The 15,964-nt window shown below is 48.3% G+C and overlaps 2 protein-coding genes and 4 non-coding genes across 6 annotated transcripts; 3 read left to right on the plus strand and 3 right to left on the minus strand.

Moving 5' to 3' along the window:
- The first annotated feature begins 461 nt into the window (after nt 1-461).
- On the plus strand, nt 462-4,571 carry LOC148673970 (tubulin alpha chain, testis-specific). Its single transcript, XM_088623633.1, has 6 exons — nt 462-616; nt 1,688-1,910; nt 2,570-2,718; nt 2,883-3,035; nt 3,256-3,783; nt 4,208-4,571. Exons 1-6 carry the CDS (start codon nt 614-616, stop codon nt 4,502-4,504), a joined length of 1,353 nt encoding a protein of 450 aa, XP_088479759.1. The 5' UTR covers nt 462-613; the 3' UTR covers nt 4,505-4,571.
- A 1,730-nt stretch (nt 4,572-6,301) lies between these two features.
- Nucleotides 6,302-13,788, minus strand: imp4 (IMP U3 small nucleolar ribonucleoprotein 4). Its single transcript, XM_088623636.1, has 9 exons — nt 13,649-13,788; nt 12,471-12,579; nt 11,962-12,045; nt 11,252-11,361; nt 10,853-10,985; nt 9,946-10,100; nt 9,440-9,534; nt 8,552-8,625; nt 6,302-7,385 (listed from the first exon to the last, which is right to left on the minus strand). The coding sequence occupies exons 1-9, from the start codon at nt 13,649-13,651 to the stop codon at nt 7,273-7,275; spliced, it is 876 nt and encodes a 291-aa protein (XP_088479762.1). The 5' UTR covers nt 13,652-13,788; the 3' UTR covers nt 6,302-7,272.
- A 294-nt stretch (nt 13,789-14,082) lies between these two features.
- On the plus strand, nt 14,083-14,154 carry trnae-uuc (transfer RNA glutamic acid (anticodon UUC)). Its single transcript has one exon. It is a non-coding gene; the product is annotated as a tRNA-Glu (tRNA).
- A 183-nt stretch (nt 14,155-14,337) lies between these two features.
- Nucleotides 14,338-14,409, minus strand: trnah-gug (transfer RNA histidin (anticodon GUG)). Its single transcript has one exon. It is a non-coding gene; the product is annotated as a tRNA-His (tRNA).
- An 863-nt stretch (nt 14,410-15,272) lies between these two features.
- trnah-gug (transfer RNA histidin (anticodon GUG)) lies at nt 15,273-15,344 on the minus strand. Its single transcript has one exon. It is a non-coding gene; the product is annotated as a tRNA-His (tRNA).
- A 356-nt stretch (nt 15,345-15,700) lies between these two features.
- On the plus strand, nt 15,701-15,772 carry trnae-uuc (transfer RNA glutamic acid (anticodon UUC)). The gene has a single exon. It is a non-coding gene; the product is annotated as a tRNA-Glu (tRNA).
- The last annotated feature ends 192 nt before the right edge of the window (nt 15,773-15,964 follow it).

Raw genomic sequence — 15,964 nt, forward strand, 5'->3', positions numbered from 1 at the left:
CATAACACTTTAATTCTGAGGTCAGGACCAAAACACATAATTGGAAATCAGTAATAACTATATAAACAATATGTTAAAGTTATTCATATTTTATCGAATATTAAATATCTTGGCAATTTTTTACATTTAAAAGAAAACGTAACACCGTGTACTTTATATTTGTTTTTGTACCGTGATTGTGCGGTACATTTTCCATGCTTGAAATGTATTTTGCTTTTAAATTAAACATTTTAAAGTTAACCGATTTTTCGCGCCTTTATGTAGTTGAAAAAATACCGGTCGATGACGTACTGCCCGCTCTAAAAATGCCAGTGCTGCATTATGGGAAATGCGCGCATTCCCGCTAAGCCGCGACCTTATATTTAAATCACTTTCTTTATCCAATCACTTTCACGAACCGTTTGATAGACGGCCTGCGTGCGCAATGAAAATAAAAAAGAACGCTGCCCTATCCGATGACGCGAGGTGGTAGGCGGGTCTTACGAGACGAGGACCGTTTAAAACAAGAATTCGCGCTCGCTCGTCATTAGGCGACCGTTAAGTTCTCCGGCGGTAGGAGGCGAGAAGGTGGGAGTTATTTTTGTGACTGTGTTCGACTTTTGGAAAGCAAATTATGGTAAGACATTATGATATATTATCGGTTTAAAGTACAGTTACCAGCCTCGCAATGCTGTACACTCTTTCGTGTCTTCTCGTTTGTGGTCTTTTTCCCTAAAAACAAAATACGGTTGCTGGCAAGCGACACAAGGGTGGCGGGCTGGTGGCTCCAGTTGAAACGGGCCGAGCGGTACCAAGCGGCCCAGCTGGGTTGGTATGAGCTGAAGTGCTGGTTCTGTGTGTGTGTGTGGGGGGGGTGCATCTAATCTCCATGGCAACAGTAGAGGGCGCGCGGCGGAATGTCCGCCTGTGCAGTTTGAAAACTAACCGCCGCCACCCCCGCTGCTGCCGGGAGAGTCTGGAAAACTGCGCGAAACCGCTCGCAAATACTCCTAAAAAACCTCCCTGCTCCACCGTCGGGTCATCTTAGCGAGGCGGTGTATAGTAAACGTGCCGCGGTCTGTAATCCCAGGCCTGCGTGCCGTGTGGGCCGCGTGCGGGACGCGCGTCACTCGTCTTGGCGGGAGACTTCAGCCCCCACACGTGCAAGATTGCAGCTCCCGAAGTTCCTGCTCTCAAGGCCTTCGTGTTCAACCCCCCATGAAGATGTGTAGTCGGAGTGATTTAGTGCGCTTTGGCCGTTGGTCTGTGATCTGGTAGCTCGCAAAGCCCGGTGGTTTCGGTACTCTTGGGGTGTTAACCTGGCTCTCCCCTTTACAAAATGTTGGGAAGCAAAAATGGCTCCTTATTGCGAAGCTGGGCTCTGTCCCGGCTCGCTGCCGGGCCTGCGACCCTGGAGACACGGGCCTGACGGATTAGTGAATCACCTCCAGTCTGTACTGCAGGCACTGCCGAAAACACCTGCTACGGATTTGGCAGCCTGAGTACATCGTATCCGTTGGAAGTGGTTTTAGTTGGGACATTTCTAAAAGTAATGTGTAAGCATGTGCCTTGAGGACAACTGAATCTTTGATGTTGAAAAGCACATTGTCATGCTGTCTGCACGGGGCGCAGGCAGGGTGGCGACTGAGGTGCCAGGGCAGAGGCAGCACTGCACAGCCTCACCAGCCTCTCTGCCCCCTTGTTTCAGCGTGAGTGCATCTCCATCCATGTGGGCCAGGCGGGTGTGCAGATAGGCAACGCCTGCTGGGAGCTGTACTGCCTGGAGCACGGCATCCAGCCCGATGGCCAGATGCCCAGCGACAAGACCATCGGCGGCGGAGACGACTCCTTCAACACCTTCTTCAGTGAGACCGGGGCGGGCAAGCACGTGCCCAGGGCCGTGTTCGTGGACCTGGAGCCCACGGTGGTTGGTGGGTTGGGCAGATTTGGAAGCAATCAATTACTTATTTTAGTAATAATATTTTACTATTAGGATCAATAACTACTAAATCTAATTACTGAAATACTTAGTAGTATTAATACTGAGTGACAGAAATACTACAACCATGCAAACCATCTTTCAAGGCTTTTACATTTGCACTGCAGTCATAATCGATTAAATTGAAGGCAATAAAAGCACCACTTCACCAACATTCAAAGGACTGCAGATCTGCTGAAGAACTTACACAAATCTTTTGACTACTTGCTTAGTTAAACTTTTTCAGCACTTCATGGATTTAGTCATCTCTTGGTTTGTCTAACTTCACTGACCACAGAATGAAGATGGGTAGGAAATTACAGAAGCGGGTGGCAGGAGCTTGCAGGACTGCCTGGCAGTAGCATTAACAGGCTGAACTAGCAATACTGGAGAGGAGGTCTGCACCAAAACTGAGCTTGTAAAATGCTTATGTAAAGCATGCTAGTTAAAATGAAAACTATGTAGAAATCCAGGTTATACAGCATATTAGTGGTAGAGTTGGTCTGAAAGTAAGCGCTGACACTGAGCAGCTGCAGGGTGGGGTGGGTGAGAAGTGACTGGGGCTGTAGGCTGCTGTGCAGACGGCACACACTAACACAGAGCTGTGTGCAGATGAGGTTCGCACGGGGACCTACCGGCAGCTGTTCCACCCTGAGCAGCTCATCACTGGCAAGGAGGATGCAGCAAACAACTACGCCCGTGGGCATTACACCATCGGCAAGGAGATTGTGGACCTGGTGCTGGATCGCATCCGCAAGCTGGTGAGCTGCTGACTGCCTGTCCTGTCGAGGGGGTACGGAACTTGGCATTTGGGTCACCACTTCCAAAACACAATGATGTGTATCCTGGTTCCCTGTAACTGAGTTGTGTAGTAATACCCTGTGGCCCTAAAACACAATGGTCTGTCCTGTCCTGTGTCCTGCAGTCTGACCAGTGCACGGGCCTGCAGGGTTTCCTCATCTTCCATAGCTTTGGAGGCGGAACTGGCTCTGGGTTTGCCTCTCTGCTCATGGAGAGGCTGTCTGTGGACTACGGGAAGAAGTCCAAGCTGGAGTTTGCCATCTACCCTGCGCCCCAGGTACACCCCTCCGTGCTCTTCCACACGGCTTGTCACAACCTCCACATGTGTGAAATACAAGGCATAGTGTTCCACAGATGAACCTCTTAAAGCTGGGGGGAGGGGACCCATGAGTGAGAACTTTAATCCAAAACTGTTCTCGTTCAGCGATGTTTGTATCTGAAGCCGTCACAAACCTAGGAGCTGCGCTGTGTGCTAAATTCCTTGCTCTTTCTGACAGGTGTCCACCGCTGTTGTGGAGCCCTACAACTCCATCCTGACCACCCACACCACCCTGGAGCACTCGGACTGCGCGTTTATGGTGGACAATGAGGCAATCTATGATATCTGCCGCCGTAACCTGGATATCGAACGGCCTACCTACACCAACCTCAACCGCCTGATTGGCCAGATTGTGTCTTCCATCACTGCATCCTTGCGCTTTGACGGTGCTCTCAATGTGGATCTGACAGAGTTCCAGACCAATCTCGTCCCTTACCCTCGCATCCACTTCCCCCTGGTCACCTACGCCCCTGTCATTTCCGCTGAAAAAGCCTACCATGAGCAGCTCTCCGTGGCCGAGATCACCAACGCCTGCTTCGAGCCGGCCAATCAGATGGTGAAGTGTGACCCCCGCCATGGCAAGTACATGGCCTGCTGCATGCTGTACCGTGGGGATGTGGTGCCCAAAGACGTCAATGCTGCCATCGCCACCATCAAGACCAAGAGAACCATCCAGTTTGTGGACTGGTGTCCCACTGGCTTCAAGGTAAAGTCACCTGGGCTCCTAACCTGGCTTTCCTGGAACAGGGTACAGGAGGTGGAGAAACTGCTTGCAGTTGATCAGCCAGGTACTGTACTTGTGCTGACATCTTCTTTATACCAGAATTTTAAAGGAAGCATCTTACTGTTTCAATCTGGCTTTAGCCTGGTACTTGTGGATTAAGGCTGTATGATGCATAATCATGATCCCACAAGTAAAATTGAATACATATTCTGGGCTACGTTTTGTTACAGCACTCGTACTGTGGTAATTTACAAATTGCCACAATCTGCCTGTTTCTCGTGACACTGCACGCAGCACTGCCAGGCTTGTTGGGGCTCTTTGAAAACAAAAGTGCTTTTTCCATTAACAGTTCAGTTCTTCACTGCAGCTGATGGCTTTCTGACCAGGAGCATTTCTCTCTGAACAGGTTGGCATCAACTACCAGCCGCCCACAGTGGTGCCGGGGGGTGATCTGGCCAAGGTGCAGCGGGCTGTGTGCATGTTGAGCAATACCACTGCTATAGCAGAGGCCTGGGCGCGCCTGGATCACAAGTTCGACCTGATGTACGCTAAGCGGGCATTTGTCCACTGGTATGTGGGTGAGGGCATGGAAGAGGGGGAGTTCTCGGAGGCGCGGGAGGACCTGGCAGCGCTGGAGAAGGATTATGAGGAGGTGGGCGTCGATTCTGTGGAGGGAGAGGCTGAGGAAGGAGAGGAGCTGTGAGACCCAATGGATGCCAAAACCTGCTGTGAAACCTGTTCACGTTCCAATAAAGAATTTTATCATTTCATTCTGTTATCAAGTTATTTTCCAAACATTAAAATGAGTTTGTATATAAATCAGCCACTTTGATGCAAGAATGAAGACTTTTAACAACAAAAGTGTGTGGGCAGGAAATGTTTTTATTGCACTTGGAGGCTTTATAGTGTGTGTGTGAGGGGTACTTGAGTGAAACAGTCTTGAGACAGTTCCCTTTTCCCCAGATCCTTTCCACGTACAGCAGAGGGTTAGCGTTGCTCTAGTGTGCTGAAGGACTCCTTACGCAGCCTGAGACAAGTCTGCTCTGTAGTTGTGAAGATTTGTATCGCAGCCCACACTTGGACAGGCCCACCTGCCAGTTCTGCTGAGACTGGCTCAACAGATTGCAAACAAACAGTAACGGAAGACTAACTCTCCACTGCAAATTTCTAGCTAAAGGTGGAAATGTTCATATTTAAAATGACAAATAGCCAAGACTAACGGGAACATGTCTGACAAGTGTCTAGGCTAGACATGGCATGGTTGGGCATCGCTGTAATTCAATTATTTCTTGTAAACCAGGTTATTGATCTCGGATGTAGCTGGGTCGCTTGTGGGAGTCCAGGACCTTCTGTCTAAAATGTTTCAAATGTTTTTTTTTCTCTGGTTTAATTTTTGATTGATGGTCATTGGGTGACTCAATTCCTTTTAGAATTGTGAACATTTGTCTCTAAAAATACCTCAGTCAGAACTAAAAATGTTCAGTTTCATCTGTAGAACAGTCCTCAAACCCTAGAGTGTATGTAATAGGGAAATCGAATTAGAATTGTGGAAACCATGACAAATGAAACATCCAAATTCAGCTTCTGAACCTTCTAACAACTTACTATGAAAACTGGAACTTGAATACACCCTTGGTACTACAGACAGCACTGAATGCTGGCGCTTGTTTTCTAATCCTGGCCACTGTTACCCTCAGAATGCCATACCACTGATGTATTGTGAAGGTGCTAGAAATGCAAATAGAAGGATAACATCCTCAATATATCTAGAATAATTCACATTTTAAAGGAGCACCAGGACTGCTTCTGCTTTTGGTTGCACTCGTACCAGAAATGGGAGAATTCCAGAAATTGTCCAAGTACAGATTACACAAGATAATTAAGCTATTAACATTAACATTAGTCACTGCTTGTGACTTCATATGACAATGCTGTTGCTCACAGAAAATCACAGAAAGTAGATTTCATGCCACTGTATGTGTTTAGGCAGCAAGATCTGAACAAAAAGGTGTTTTCTTCAGTTTTCAATTTGCTGTATTGATTTGTGTCCACAGAAGCAACACAAAAGCACAAGAGCACAGCTCATTGATTTAAAACAACCTTTTACATTTTGGTTGTTTTTGGAAATTTATTCTGTTCCACAGATTGCCATGTAATCCGTAATTCACCAAAAAATAAAAATGTTTCCTGGGTTTAGTTTTGTAAACATTACAAAATGGTGAATTACTGTTTTTGTCTTCAGGTTTAAGAATTAGGATAAGCAGAACTTTCATTCAGGTTTAAGAATTAGGATAAGCAGAACTTTCATTCAGAGACCAAATAACATTTAAATGAAAAAAAATATATATATATTTGTACAACCAAGTGTAATAGTTGGCAAAGAGCTCTGTCTCCCAGGAGTGCTACCAGTTTCCACCCCTGTTTGTTCACAGCAGGGTGGAGCCCTGGTGCAGCAGCAACCACTCAGTCAAACCCTTGATAAACTGGAATTGCACAGTGATTTGGCAAGATGTGTAAACACTAAGGAATTTAATCATGGTAAAACCTTATATAAAATTACTCCATGTGCTGTAGGTAAAAACAGTTCATATTCAGTTATACACTTCTGAAAATACATGTAATAAATTCAATCCTCTAAATTTGTTTGGTCATCTGGTCATTCTGCAAAGCCACAGTTCCAGAGGATACCTAACGGCCACTGGCTTTTCATCACACGGTCATGGGGGCAAGCCAGAATTGTCCAAAGACTGAAGATTTTTAAGAGTACTGACCTTAACAGCTCCAATGGCAGCTATAAATAAATAATGCAAGATATCTTTACTTTGACTTCTGTTTGTCACTAAGACCTTCAACGTTAACAAACACCCAGCCAGGGAGAAGATTTATAATAGCAGAAAAGATGCTCTTGCCAGGAGCATGATTAACACAGAAAAAGCTGATTGAAAAGAATGCAATTCTGTTGAGAGTGAAGGTTTTGGTCCTAATTAAACTTAACCTACCAGGATATTTTACACAGAAATTGTGCCATCCGTGAAGCTCAGTCCTGGTTACAAATGGCCTTCACAATTGGATAATACAATTACACAAACAAATGGCCAAGAGCTTAACAATTCTGTGCTTAAGAACAGATCACAAGCCAAGTCTCGCAGCCTAGAGCGATCCTGCAGGAAGGAGTGGTCAAACTAAACGAGTTTTAATAACCTGTCAAAAGGCTACAGGAAGAGCCTCCTCAAGTACATATAAGCTGAAAGCATCAAGCACTGAGAAACACATCCGATGTTCTTCTCATACAATACAGAAAGTCATACAAGTCTATAGAATGTCTCCCTGGATGTTTATGCTAATTCAGATGTTAGTTTTCGTTTGTGCAGGGTAAGACTATAAGAGAGCAGGCTGTCCATTTGGCTGGTTCCCACTGAACACTGGACACGGGCTCCCGGGATCCGGCTGCAGGGCTGTGGCTCCAGGACTCTACTCCACACTGAGGAACTTCCTCTTCTTGGCAGTGTGTGTGTAGGGGTGGAGGCGCCACTCCACGTCCGCAGTGCTCTCGTTCTCCAGGGTCCCCAGCTTGATCATGTACACTGGAACAAACATGGCTGCAGGGTTATTCTGTCTCCCGCCCGTGAAGCATGCTGGACACAGGGCAGGACAGGCTGCTCTTGTGCCTCAGCTGAATCGCACAGGATGCAGGCAGACAGCGCCAGCCTAACTCAGCCTGATCCAGCATAACTCAGCCCAGCAGCTCCCCTGTTTCCCACACGCGGTTCACAATCACAGAACCAACAGGCCAGGTACATGACCGGTACTTTGCTACACTACATGATTTGAGCAGTTCGCATAGTAAACACAGGTAAAGGGTAAAAATAATCTGTATTTTTACATGGATCTCCACTCTAGTAAAACTTGAACTGAGCTCCCCTGCTGGCCAGGGCAGTTAGGTCCTTGCTGCAGAGTGTGACCATGAACACACAAGCTTCCAAATGACCAGGAGCAGATGTGGACTCTTTATCACCACTTAACTGTAAATGGCAAACGATCCTTCCTTTGAGTGGCGCGTTGGTACAGAGGATTTGGCGCATGCCTATTAACCTGGAGGTCTGTGTTTGATGCACAAGTTTATTGCAGGATGGGAGACTCCTGAGGCTGAGGCTGCTGCTGGGAGAGCTGTTAGTGGGGCCAGCAGGGGGCGCTCACCCTGCAGTCTATGTGGGTCCTAATGCCCCGGTATAGTGATGGGGACACTATACTGTAAAGAAGGGGCCGTCCTTCAAATGAGACATAAAATTGAGGTCCTGACTCTCTGTGGTCATTAAAAATCCCAGGTGTTTCTCAAAAAGAGTAAGGGTGTTACCCCGGTGTCCTGGCCAAATTTCCCCCTGACCTTCACCAGTCATGGCCTCCTAATAACCCCCTCTCTGAACTGGCTTCATCACTCTGCTCCCCTCATCACTGAGAGCTGGTGTGTGGAGAGAGTACCGGCGCATCATCCAGGTGGGGCTGCACACTGGTGGGGGTAGTGACAGCTCTCTCTCACTACAAATACCTATATGACTGCTGTTTGGAACAGCTCGATACCACACTCTGCCCACCAGCGCACACAGGCTGATCCCGGAGCCCAGAGCAGAGCCAGTGGTCTCTGGCCTGCGTTTACAGAGGAGGCCCTGGACTCAGGGGGCCCATCGGAGCTCAGGTTTCCTGCCAGCAGAAGGCAGCCCGGATGACGTTTCTGAAAGGAGGGGTAACTTACATTTCAACTCGAACCTCGGCCCCACTTCCGTCAGGTCAACATTCCTGTGGTCCGTCTTCTTGTACGTATGATGCCTAGAACAAAGCGAGAGATTATTTCACGCGTGCGCCTTTATACATGAGGGACATGGACGTCTTCTGGCTCTGAACTCAAGAGGCACTAACGCCTATTTAGATCAGACAGATCAGGGAGCAGATTGTATTCTCGGTGAGACTGACTGACTCAAAGGCCCTGCCAGGCAAACTGCAGCACGGAGCCAGCTGGGAAGTGTCTGGAGGTCTGGGAGCCCAGTTACACCATTATGGAGTTACACAATTATACCAGTTTCACCCTGTTGTCCATTACTGGAAAAGGGAGAGATTTCCTGGCCATCCAGGTCTCAGACACTAAGAATGGGCTGGGTGCTCTCTTGGCAACACTGAGGTCAACAGGGGACCCCGATGTTGCCCTGGATTCCGAGAGGGACACCAGAAATAGGAAAGCAGAGCAGCCAGGATTAACACTGGCCATAAGAAGGGCAACTCTGTCAGGTGAGAGACGCCCAGGCCACACAACACAGGGCATTTATGGAGGACTAACCTGATGGGACTAAGGTCCCGGTGAGGAAACGCCATACACTCGGGTGTGAAAAATTCTGTGTGTGTAGAAATTCATTTGATAATTAATGAAGTGATGTCTTGACCACAGGATCTCCCTCAGACTGAGAGTGAAGGCAATGAGAGAGACAACGGCTTTCTTGAGGAATCATGTCAAATCCACACATTTGAAAAAGAAAGGGACACTCCCTGTCGCTCAGTTCTGCAGCTTGCTACCACACCACATGGAAACAGAATCTCCCCAGCCAATCCCACACTCTCAGCCGGAGCAGGGCCCCGGGACAGCGCTCACCTGAACGAGATGTAGTCCTCCTGGTTGGAGAAGGTGACGACTCTCCTGCTCTCGTCTTTAGGCACTGGAAACAGGTACTTGAGGATATCGGACACCTGTGGAGAGAGACCCGAGGCTGAGACCACAGCTCTGTCCTTGCTTGTCCCCTCAGAGGCCTGTCTGGCCTGCAGCTGTGCTGGGACAGCGACTCGTGCAGAGCTCCAGGAACAGAGAAACAACGCTGTCTGCAAGCACTCGCCAGCTAGCAACAAAAAAATCTGCCATCTGAAAAGGGCAAAGCCTTTGATTTTAAATGTTCTTAACCTTAAAATCTACACTGAATGATCTCACAACCTTTTTAACAGAAAAAACTTTAGCCCTGATTAAAAATTAAACTAATAACACTACTATTCAGCTCAGTCACAGACTTCTCTCTAGATAGATACTTTATTGATCCCGTGAGGGAAACTGCAGATTGCAAATTGCTCTCTAACAAACTCTTTAAAAGCAAGCCTTCGGATCCGTACCCTCTTGCCCAGGCGGGAGGTGAAGTTGTGGAAGATGAGGTGGGGGAAGGCCTCGGACATGGTGCCGATGTCGGGGATGTCGTGTCTCATCACCACGTTGTAGAGGGTGAAGTAGGCAGTGGGGCCGAAGGGCAGGTGGCACACGATCATCCCATCTGACGCAGACACACAGAGAGAAGAGAGGGCACGTCAGCCAGGGGGAGGCAGCAGACCTGTGGCCACTGCTCTGCACAGCAGAGGCGTCTCTCTGAAAGTCCCACCCACGCATGGGGTGTCCAGGCATGTCCTACTCCACTACAGAGCGGCTGCGCTGCTCGCACAAAACAGCCGGGGCAGGCAAAGCTAATGTGATCCTCAATTATTAAAGTGATCTTCAGCACAGAGCAGAGCCGGAATGTTTCCACTCACACTAACCTGATGTTTATAAAAAAGACCTGTATTCTCCCCCAGAGCCTGGATAACAAAACATCTGACCGACTCCGACACCTGCACCTCAAAAGGCCGATGTGATTTTACAGGAACTACAGCTACAACCCAATGCTGCAAAGCCTGCCGCCTCCGTGGCTGACTGGAGACGGGACAGCGCTCCTGGCGATCTAAGAAACTGGCTGCTCACACCCGATTCAGAAAGATACTTGCTTAACGGGGGAAGCTAGAAAGCGGTTAATAAAACTTCCAGCACAGCTGGCCGAGCAGCTGATGTTGATATAAAAACACGCCCACACACTGGGCACCGGGGCCACAGCTCTCAGGCTTAGGAACTCCCCCCAGCGACTCTCCACCATGAGCGGTAAGACAGCTGGGGCCCGGGGGAGGCGTGCAGCAGCACCCCGCGCCGTACCGGAACCAGCCTGCAGCTTCCAGGTCCTCTGGGGCAACACTGCCCCCCCCCCCCCGCGACGCCTACCTGGCTGCCCCCGGGTCTCGTGCAGGATGACCAGGTCGGTGACCTCGTTGGCCCTGCAGGCCTTCACCAGCGTCACCACCTCGTGGTTTCCCCTGTTCATCCGCTGGGCGCCGGGGAAGATCAGCTTCATCTCCTGCAGGGGCACAGGGCAGGGTGAGCAGTCACACCTCCGCAGAGCCCCTCAGAGAGAGACAACACCCCCCACTGTGGTACAACGATGCACACCAGTCACTGCTTGACGCATGGCGCCAGAAACACAGAGGTGCTGGGGTCCCCCCCCCTCTCGAGCGCGCCTCGCTCTGGAGGCTTGGATTTCAGCAGCGCCAGACAAGCCCCCTGTTTTGCGGCGCAGCGGGTTTGAATGCGATGAGCTCGGCGCGGCTCCATCGCGTCACCAACCTTGGCAAACATCTTGAGCCGGGAGCTGGGGTCCCGGGACGTGGTGATCATGAGTTTGGGGTCCTCCACTCCGGCCCACTTGTACTCGTCATCCATGTGCGAGTTGACACCTGGAGGGAGGCCGAGTTTTCAATTGTGTTCACCACTGGGCAGAGGCTCAGTTTACAGAGCAACTTTTCAGAAAAACACTGCCCATCAGGAATAAGAATGAGTCAAGTGGGCTAGTTCGCGTGGAACCAAGGCATTGGAATTTCAGAGACCTGAGCTTCTAAAGATGCTTATAAATAGAATTCTAAGCTATATATTATTAACTTTCAATACACAATGGGGTATTACTCTGAGGTATCCTCTTCCATTACAATGCAGCTCTAGTACTAATAATTCATCTGCCTGATGTTTTTAGCCAAATTGACTTCTATTTGCACCCAACTGTATCATGGGGTATTTTGGACCTGAGCAATCTGGGTAAAGTCAGTAACTCAGCAGTACAAGAGCGATTTGAACCCACAGCCTTCTAGTCATGAGTCCAGGACTCTCAACACTGCTGCCAAGTAGTTATTAATGAAACAAGCATGGGACTGGACAGCAGCACAATAACTGCCCAACCAACCAGCCCAATTTACAGCTGTCGGGGACACAGAGGCAAAGGCACAGCATAGGTCGTCTTTCCCAGCAGGGGGCGCCAGAATCCACCTCCCCCACCTCCTCACCTTCTGCCCCTTCATCGTCATACTCGGTCAGCTTCTGCAGCTTCAGGGCCTCCTTGCGAACCTCTGTGGGGATCAGTCGGTTTTCTGCAACGAGGGAGAAGCTTGAGTCACTCGGTCAGGATGTTCCTGCGGACTGCGAAGGCACAGGAAAAGATGACACAAGCAGGCAGAAGAGAAACCATCTTTCTACCCAATTAAGGACACCAGCCACACTTTGCCTTCTGCAGTCAGTCAGCAAAGGAAATGCAAAGTGTGCAGTGCTTCTTAAATACCATCCTGTGAGTGAAGCACCAAGCACCAGCGGAAACCTTCTGCACAGAGACGAAGGCTGCCGGCAGCACTCAGCAGTGCTCAGATATAAAGAAATGAACACAAATTTCATGTGAGAAGTATTTTCAGACTCCAGGACTCCAATCTCCACACGGCCCCACGCTGGCGAGCGGACGATGGCCGCCGTGTGTTGGTCAAGGGCAGAGGAAGACAAGATCCCAGCGTGCGGAGGGTCTCACCGTCCAGCGCCTGCTTCAGCCGCTGCTTCTTCTCATCAATGGTGCGCGCCCTGTCCTCCAGCTCCTTCCTGTACAGGTACTCCCTCCGCAGCCGGGCCTGGCGTCGCAGCTGCACACACACACAACACGGCTCCGTCACGCGAGACCCGTCACGCGCGAGAGCACGAGCGGCAGAGCCTTCCAACAGCCAAGAACAAACTCATCTAAAAAACCCCTCTTGGGACAAAAACAGTCTTTAAATGACCTCGCCGCGGAGATCAGTTTGCTGAATGGCGAGCTGTTGCTCCTCTAGACCATCTTGCTATAGATGATTTCTGTGCGCCGGGCGCCCTCTAGTGTGAAAGAGTGGCGACTGCAAACAGATGTAAACCTCGGTCCTTTCATGCTGTGTGGAGACTATTAAACCCCTACCAGGCTCGTAACACCAAGGATCCTAAAGCACTTGAGACATGGGGGGAGGTATTTAGATGAAACACTCCCATGATCCTGGTCTCCATCTCAAGCAGCCTGTCAGCTTCCCAAACACCATTCATCACGAACGATTCGGATCTTAACATACTATTCATCATTCTTTTGCGTTCACGTTTTGAAACGATAAAAGACAAATGTTTATCATTTAAATCCCGCATCGTCGACTGCACAGATCGCTCACGTGTAATAATGCAAAGGAACAAGTAATAGGTTTATTCCATGCTGAAAAAAAAGAAGAAAGAGAACACAACGTTTCGGCCGTGAAGCCTTCTTCAGGTGTCCTTTTTCACGTGTAATAATGTTGGACTCTATATTCTCTACTCGCTACAGAAAAGAACTGGGTTCTCAGGATAGACCTGGGTCAGTTTGGAAACGGTTTTGAATCAACTGAGCAGCATCTAAACCAGCAACAGTTTCCACAACTAGGTTAGGCTCATGCGTTACTTTCTTCTTGGACGGAAAAGAGCGTCCTATTAACTTCTGAGATTTTTTAAAACTTTTTTTCCGCCACTCAAATTATCGTAATCTACATCTACAGGCTCTGTTTACAACTCCGAACGCCTCTCATTAAGTTGTACGTTAGGTACCGGCTCCTGCGTAAAGCGTCTCTATTTCCACACTCTGTCAGAGCCCAGCACAGAGCAAAAACAATCCGGCTGTTAAAACAAAACTTTCAGAGCGATAATTTTAACCAACAGCTCACTCACCATCTTCACAGCCGGGCAGCACAACCTCACATGGGCATCCGGACCTCGCTCATACGCCGCCTCTCATTGGCCCGTCTCGGCAGCCAATAGCGAGCCGCGTAACTGACTGCGGCCGGTCCGCGGCCTCATGGGAACAAAACGGAGTGACAATGACATTACTGTGAGCTTTATGTTATATCAAGTAAACCGAAGAAATAAGAAGAAACGGGGGAAAAACGATTAAGCCTCACGATTATAAAATTGAGTTTATTTTTATCTTGTTTTTAAAGACGTAATATTCTGAATATTCTGGTGCTGTTTTAATAAAGATTGCAAATATATTTCCTGCAGACAGACACCATGGAAGAGCGCTCCTGTGCGCCCAGTCAGAGGCGGTGAAGAGTTTCACTGAACTGATGGCACAACACTCAACAGAACCGACATGCTCACGACAGTCCCATATGGTCTAGCGGTTAGGATTCCTGGTTTTCACCCAGGCGGCCCGGGTTCGACTCCCGGTATGGGAATGTGTCTTTTTTTTGCCGATTTATTTGATTAAATAAATTTGAGATTTGAGTCATCACTTATGACTTGTTTAATAAAATCACATTTTGAAGCAATCGTCAAAAAGATTGAAAGGCGATTGCAGAAACGAATTGGGGGTTGAAAATAAAAAGCAGCTCCTCTACACCGTGAAGGATCTCGAATCCTGCCGTGACCCGGATTCGAACCGGGGTTGTTGCGGCCACAACGCAAAGTACTGACCACTATACGATCACGGCGAGCTACCGAGGAGACGAGTAGGACGCCTCGCAGACGCGTGAAGAGCAGCAGCCCGCCCTGAGCCCCCCGTCGGCTGGGCTGAGCGACCCAGGCCCTGCCGGCGGGCTCCCGGCTCCCGCACTGCCCCCGAGCACGGCTGCTTTTTATCCCTTTCAAAGCCTGTTGTGCTGTTCTAACTGCATCCACTGTAGTCGCCCTTGATACAGCCTTCCGCCTTATGAGTTAATAATAAAATAGCACAGGACAAAAATTAGCTCGATTCGTGCCATACATAACGATATACAGATATCACAACACGACACAACAAGGTAGCAACAAGCGAATGATACGAGGCGAAAAAATGAAAAAAAAAGCCAACTTTGTCCACAGTACAGAGCTCATGCGGTGTTATTGGTTGCATTAAATCAGTTTATATGCTAAAAGACATTTATGTAGAAAAACTCACCAGGCTTATTTTCTAATATTTTCAGTGATTTACAGTATAGCTTGAATGAGTTAGAAAATTCTTTAAAGCTTACAAGATTCTTTTTTACTCTACACGTGTGTATGTAAAAGTTTGCAAACAAGAGAATAAACTTTATCATTATACGGACTTCTTTGTTTGGATTCGAGACACCGAGAACAATATCTGTAAAACTGAGATGTACACGAATAGGACTATTGTATTATAGCCCCGAACAAGCAGTGCCAGAAAGGCGGTGAACGGTGACATGAGACAAAAATGTGTTCAGTTATTTCGATATCTGCTTCGAGTATACTCAAATTTTAAAATATACTTTTAAATATAACATTTTATTTTTAAATAAAATTAAAAAATAAATGATAGAAAAAGAGAGCTCCCCTGCCGTGCCAGGTTTACACCTGCCGTGACCCGGATTCGAACCGGGGTTGTTGCGGCCACAACGCAAAGTACTGACCACTATACGATCACGGCGAGCTACCGAGGAGCTGCGAGAGGGAGGGCGCAGCTGCGCTCTTGGCAAGGCGGCAGCCTGTGACGTAGCGGGCCCTGCCATTGGTCCGGGGGCTCGGCGAATCAGCGGCGTGCGCCACCCCGAGGCGTGCGCCTGACGTCACAGCAAACGCGTTGAGGACTCCTCTGTTTAAATACATTACAACGTGTTTATAGCCAAACTCATATATAAATATTTGCATGTTTCCGTTTATATACTTATTTCTAATTTTGACTCAGAATTCCATCCATCGGTGCTGTCTGAATTGCTGGATTGACCTGTGCTGACGCGTTTACTGGCATTAAATCCAGCACCAAAACAAAAGCTGACGCCAGTTTCCCATATGGTCTAGCGGTTAGGATTCCTGGTTTTCACCCAGGCGGCCCGGGTTCGACTCCCGGTATGGGAAGGTGTCCCTTTTTTAAAAAAACTACCGCTAATTTATTTGAGTCAATAAATTTCAGATTTATCGCTTATGACTTGTTTAATAAAATCACATTTTTAAGCAATAGTCAAAAACATTGAAAAGCGATTGCAAAATCTTCTAGGAGTTAAAAAAACCTCCTCTTCGCAGTGAAGGATTTTTTCAGCCTCTGAATTT

Source organism: Lepisosteus platostomus, chromosome 3, assembly GCF_059453375.1.
Source record: "Lepisosteus platostomus isolate fLepPlt1 chromosome 3, fLepPlt1.hap1, whole genome shotgun sequence".
NCBI classification, from domain to species: Eukaryota; Metazoa; Chordata; class Actinopteri; order Semionotiformes; family Lepisosteidae; genus Lepisosteus; species Lepisosteus platostomus.

Coding starts and splice junctions, on each gene's coding strand:
- imp4 (XM_088623636.1), bottom strand. Junction 12,046..12,470: donor GCTGAAGCAGGCGCTGGACG/GTGAGACCCTCC, acceptor CCCTCGTTGCAG/AAAACCGACTGATCCCCACA. Junction 7,386..8,551: donor GCCGAGGTTCGAGTTGAAAT/GTAAGTTACCCC, acceptor TGTTTGTTCCAG/TGTACATGATCAAGCTGGGG.
- LOC148673970 (XM_088623633.1), top strand. Junction 1,911..2,569: donor CCTGGAGCCCACGGTGGTTG/GTGGGTTGGGCA, acceptor AGCTGTGTGCAG/ATGAGGTTCGCACGGGGACC. Junction 3,784..4,207: donor GGTGTCCCACTGGCTTCAAG/GTAAAGTCACCT, acceptor CTCTCTGAACAG/GTTGGCATCAACTACCAGCC.